General features: G+C 34.8%; 1 protein-coding gene across 2 annotated transcripts in view; it reads left to right on the top strand.

The window, feature by feature from the left end:
- Positions 1-264: 264 nt before the first annotated feature.
- LOC107654434 (coiled-coil domain-containing protein 50-like) overlaps positions 265-6,292 on the top strand; it is a 21,447-nt gene continuing 15,419 nt past the window's right edge. For both annotated transcript variants that reach the window (XM_016441486.1, XM_016441484.1), the window contains exons 1-2: positions 265-786; positions 1,747-1,842. In XM_016441486.1, the coding sequence (XP_016296972.1) occupies positions 1,794-1,842 (49 nt within the window). In that variant the 5' untranslated portion in view covers positions 265-786; positions 1,747-1,793. The remainder of the gene's footprint in view (positions 787-1,746; positions 1,843-6,292) is intronic.

The following is a 6,292-nucleotide window of genomic DNA, read 5'->3' as shown; positions in this document are numbered from 1 at the left end:
ATCTATCTATCTATCTATCTATCTATCTATCTATCTATCTATCTGTCTGTCTGTCTGTCTGTCTGTGTGTCTATCTGTCTGTCTGTCTGTCTGTCTGTCTGTCTCTGTCTATCTATCTGTCTGTCCTTCTATCCGTCCAACCCAAGCTGCTTTTTGTAAATCTGAAAAACAAAAATTGTCACTGAGTCGGGATGCTTTCAAAAGGTACTAATATGCACCCTTTAGGGGTAAATAAGATGCAAAGGTGTACCTCTTTAAAAGGGCACTGTCCCAGTGACAGCTTTTGTACCTGTTTTTCTGAGAGTGTTGAAATATACTTTCTGCTAATGACCTGATGATTAAGACTATAATACAATATTATAAAACTGGTCAATACAGCATTCTAGGCATGAAACGTTTATAATACGTTTGTAGACATGCCCCCAAAATAAAATATTGTACCAGAGTTATGTTTGTTGACCAAAGTCTTTAAACAATTCCTCAAAATGAACAGCAGGTGGCGCGAAAGGCGCGTGTGAAACTCCACATGATTCTTTTTGTTTTGACTGAGAACAAAAGTAGCAGCGAAACTGTCATTGTGTGAGGAAAAATCCCCCAAACATGAAGAACGGAGGACATGGAGCTCACGCTGGAGAGAAGAGGAGCCTGAGATAGACGGCAGTCAAACGACACACTCATGTGTTTGTGTTTTATTGTGTGTCACGCCTGATTCAAGCGTGTGTGTGTGTGTGTGAGAGAGAGAGAGACGACTTTCACGGATCTGCGCGTCTGCAGTGACAGAAGAGGGTACGTTTGTTTTTTACCATATTTTTGTTGTTTTCTGAAATAATTGTTTATTATAGTGTTTTTTTTTGTTGCTCTTATAAGACCTATATTCACTATAAAGTCTATTTATGTGCAACTAAACAAAATAACTTTAAAAAGTAGAGCATTGGCATGCAATAATTGTTTATGTATAAAGCTTACTGTATGTGGTTCATTAGTATTCTTAGTGAATGTAGAATCAGCAACACTAAAACTGAAGGTGTGACCTAGTTTTCCATGTATTACTGTAATGGAAATTATATAGGAAAATATTAAACTGGGACTATTAGAGCATTTTGTTTTCAGCTGTTAACCTATTTATTAATGTGTTTGGATAAAATATGGAAATCAGCTTCTCTGAATTAGACATGCACTTGAACATTTCACTGTTATTGTTGTTTGCTACTGTAATGTATTTTGCACTGTATCAGACATTACAGTGGTATTGCATGTTGTTTTTTATATTGTCTTAATTTTAGTGTTGGCAGTAATTTGCATAACAATATTTCTTGCAAGGTCAATCTAACCTGACCGCTAAACTTGACTGAAGCCATGCTATCATTGATAGTATTTCAGCATTATATTTGATGATAATTCTGTTAATTGGATTATATTTGTGCCTTCTTGTTATTGATACGCTAAAATAATTTCCTAAGCTTATCAAAATAAGATTGAATGCTCACAACAAGAAACAAATTCCAGAGGAAATAAGAACTTTGCCAGCGTCTTCATCCTCAACACAATGTGTGTTATTGTTTCAGGATTTATGGAGATTAGATTATGGCTGGCACGTTACAGAAGTCATACTGATTGCTTCTAGTGTTTGACAGTGATGAGAAGTTGTGCTAGTGATACTAGTAACCTCTAAAAACAGTTTTAAGGATTTTGTGAATGTGACTTCTTCTCATGTTTGTTGTGTTTCAACGGTGTTTGATGCTGCAGGTTTCTTCAGAACATCATGAGACTGTGAGCTCAGTGTGGAATCAGCCATGGCAGAAACTGACATCGACAAATCTCACCTGCCCCGTGTTTATGATGGTATGTTTCAAATCTTTAGTTCCTTTAACATCTGTTTCGCATCTTAAGTTCCTATGCATGTTAAAAGTGTCAGTGTCATTTTATTTGAACAGGGAACCCACTGTCCATAGCTCCATACCAAAAGGTTTTTAAAATGTGTTCCATGTTGCAGTGTTATTGTTGATCTGGTTTAAGGTAATGGGTTTAAACACCAGAAGGGGTTATACTATATATAAGCCATCATGGCCATCATATAAGACATCAAACCTAATATTGCTTCATTGGAATTGTTTTTGTAATTGTAAGTGTGGTGTAAGCAGTGTTGGTATTTGGTAAATAAAACTATAAAAACTGATTTCCTTTATTGAAGTAAAACTGAATATATATTATATTTATATATATATATATATTAAATGAAAAACAAGCAAAAATTTTAAATGTTGGTTTGGCAGCTAACTGAAATTTTAAATAAATCTAAGTTGTATTTAAATAAGTGAAACTATACTGAAAGTATAATTTTTTTAAATTACTGAATCTAAAACGTGTAAAAAAAAAATAATAATGTTTTTAAAAATAAAAAAACTTAAAGCTTAATAAAAATATTTTTTAAAGCCTATAACCTTAAACCAAAAATTGAAAAATGCACACAACAAGAAAAAGGCACACAACAAAATCACTAAAACTTAATCTAAAATTGAAATTAAATCTGAAAATATATAAATAAAAATAAAAATATTAATCAATACTATAACGGTATAAGGGCTATTACCATAAAAAACATTTTCATGAATTGAAATAAAATAAACATTAAATGATTTAAAAAATAATTTAAGCTGTAGATGAAACTAAAGTAACTAAAAGTAAATAAATTAAAAACTAAAACTAAATAGACATATTTTTAAAAAGAAGCTAAAATGATAAACAATTGAAAACAATAAAAATGACAAAAACAACAAAATTACATTGAAAACGAAATGTCAATAAAATGGAAAAAAAGTTTAACAAAAGCTATAATAGTATATCAGTAATGCTAAAATAACACTGAATAGTATATAAATAATGCTAAAATAACACTGGGTAAATGCATCATATAAATATACTTAAAAAAAAAAAAAAAAAGGAAAATGTACCGAATTTTTATGTGTTCTTCATCCCTGTTACTGCATGCAGGAAACAACTGCACTTGTATTTATTTCCACCAAATGTACGTATAATCATCCATAATCTATCAGTTTTCTGAAAGAAAAACCATTCAAAGCAAATCCTCTGGGTAAAAACGTGTTGAATGCTTGATCAGCACCTGGTTAATATTCCTGTGCAGGTTTTCCGGGTGAGTTGTATTGTCTTAGATGTTGTTTGGCAGGGCTGCTGCTGTGTTTTGTAGGAGATGAGATCAGCATTCAGGAATGTGATGTGAGCTCAGGACAGCAAGCGAGCGTTGTGTGGGGCAGATAAGAGCTGGAGACCGTCCGCTCACTCGTGCTCTTATCTGCCCTGGATGAGCTCAAGAGCTTCCCGCCGTTCCTGTTTCTTAAACAGGATTTGGGTGGAGATTCCAATCTTCTCCCGTTTTGGCCTAAAGCTGGAGGCAGGAAAGGGGTGTGAAGAGTTCAAGTGCAGGAGAATTTAGATGGACAGCACACAAAGACATTCTCTTAAAACTAGAGGTTCTTTATAGAAGTTCTTTAGATTATTAGAATGCTCTTCACACTAAGAAAAAATAAAATGGTTCTTTTGAGAACTGTTCACTGAAAGGTTCTTTAGGGAACCCAAAATGGTGATTTAGATGAGTTTACATCACAAATCTGTCAACAAGAAGAATGCATGAGGAACAAGGGAAGTACTGTTTGGATTGTTAATATAAACTGATGCTCGGCTGTAGTTGTACCTGGAAAGCAGACAGACTGTCTTCTGCGTGTGAAACTGGACACTTTATAAAAACCTACCCAGCGAGCTGCTTACTCGTAATGCATTTAAAGGCATCATATGCACTCACTGGGTTTTGGAGCAGAGCTTCTGATCTATTTCTTTGAGTTCATGCTTGACCAACCAAGCCCCCCCTTAACTTCACTGCCGGATATTTATAGCTTCTGCTTCTCGTGCCAAATATAGACAAAGAACTGCAGGAGAAAGCGAGAGATTGAGAGAGAAGAGCGACGTGCAGGAAAAGATGAGGGATAAAAGCATGATAGTTTCATGCAGGGGTCCCGATTACTCTCTTTTCTTTGTTTCTCTGTCTCTGAATAGCACCATCTGTTTGGCTCGGGGGCCCTCCGCTCAGCTGAGGTGGGTCAAACGAATGCAAAAGACCACTGTCTTATTTCCACAAATGCACCCTTAACCACCCTTCATTGTCCTTGGTCTCTTTAAAGGAAAAGTGCACCCAAAAATTAAAATTTGTTGAAAATTTACTCACCCTCAGGCCATCCCAGATGAGTTTGTTTCTTCATCAGATTTGGAAAAATGTGTCATTCCTTGACTTGGTCACCAATATGGATCCTCTGCAGTGAATGGGTGCCGTCAGAATGAGAGTCCAAACAGTTGATAAAAACATCACAATATCCACAAGCAATCCACACCACTCCAGTCCATCAGTCAACATCTTATGAAGTGAAAATCTGTATGTTTATATATAAAAAAAAAAAAAATCCATCATAAATGCGTTTTCACTAAACGGTCACTTCTGGCCAAAATACCAGTCCATAATCCATAATAATGGTTCCTCCAGTGAAAAAGTCCATCCCCTGTTGTCCTCTCACATCAAAATCCACCCACATATTTATCAACTATTTTGGACTATTTTGGTTTGTAACCACTGCTTGATCTGTGCATATTTCTCTCCTGATTCAGACAAGACGACTTTTTCACTGAAATGGATAGAGGACTATTTTCTCTAGAAGCAGTGTTTTGTTTCATGTTACATTGAAGACTGGAGTAAAATTACATTTTATAATCTATTCAAATAGAAAACAGTAAATTTAAATTGTAATAATATTTCACAATATTACTTGTTTTTACAGTATTTTTGATCAAATAGGTGCAGCCTTGGTGAGCATAAGATACTTCAAAACATTAAAAAATCTTACCAACCACAAACTTATGAATGTTAGTGTATGGACCACTTTAATGATATTTACTGGTGCTTTTAAGAGTTTTACAGCCTGCTTTTTTGTTCCACAAAAGACAGAAAATCCTTTAGCTTTGGAACCTCTTGAGTATTTACTGTATGTGTAACTAATGACAGCATTTTAGTTTAGGTTGCTTTAAATCCTTGATGTCTTTTTAGAATTCAAAAGCAGTGTTATTTTCAAAACTATCGTTACTTTTTCCCTTAAAGTCAAAGCTGTGGGAAATCTAGTGTATTCGAGTCGATCATTCATGTTCACATGTCTACATTCAAATGCGTCAAAGCTGTTTCCTTTGGTTTCAGGAATCACACGTCACTATTTCTGGTTCAAGACCGGTTCTAATTTTAAGGTGCATAACACTCACTCTTTTTATGCATAAAAAACCCTTTTCATGGCATTTAGTTTAACTGTGAGTATGCCAACCTTTATGAAACGGGCTTCTGTCCTGAGAGGGCCCATGTCAGCTTTTCCATCTCGGAAGAGGGTGGAGGTGCCGGCAGGGTTTTTTTCCCTAACCCTTTTTTAAAATCCATCTACTCAGGCACCAGTGCTGTTTACCACATAGGATGAGCTCACACGCGCATGTGTATGTGCTTCATGACAGTAGACGGAGTTTGACACACGGACTCGGGCGCATCTTGGGAAACGGTAAAATCCATTGCAGAAAAACTTGAGAATAATATATTTTTTTAAATAGTTGTCTAAAATGGTTATATAAAATTGCATATGTCTGATTGTTTGTTACAATACAAATCTGTTATATACTGTCATATGACTCCTTGTAAGCATTTAATGTGTCTTTAAATTTTCCTACAGCACTGGCAGATCTGTAATTAGACGACCTGTCATTTATAATGGAGAGTCAGCTTTTATGACTCGAATGTTTAACATGCTTGTGCGATACTTCATGAGGTTTTATTAGCTCACTGAGTTTTCCACACTTACTTAAAGAGAGCATGAGAGGGAGAGGGAGGGTTGTTGTTTTATATACCCAGCTAACAAAAATATATTCTAAGAACATTCCCATTTAGTTACAAAGTTCTCTGAATGTTCAAAACATTAAGGGAACATTCCATTTTATTTTGCAAACATGAATGTTACTTTTGAATGTTCTCTGAACGTTCTGAATCAAGTAGCCAGTTAAAAAATATGTTCTAAGAACATTTTTAGATGTTACCATTAAGTTATGAAAATATCTCTGGAAGTGCTCTGAACACTCAACACATCCAGTTTTTGAAAACATTTTTTTTGCTGCATTGTATGAATGTCTGAACATGCAATGCCAAAAGAAAGAACAGAACCTCCACTTTAAAAAAAAAAAAAAAAAAAAAAAAAAATATTAT

This window comes from Sinocyclocheilus anshuiensis, unplaced genomic scaffold (genome assembly GCF_001515605.1).
Source record: "Sinocyclocheilus anshuiensis isolate Anshui unplaced genomic scaffold, SAMN03320099.WGS_v1.1 scaffold527, whole genome shotgun sequence".
Lineage (NCBI taxonomy): Eukaryota > Metazoa > Chordata > Actinopteri > Cypriniformes > Cyprinidae > Sinocyclocheilus > Sinocyclocheilus anshuiensis.
This window is presented reverse-complemented; position numbering and strand designations above follow the sequence as displayed.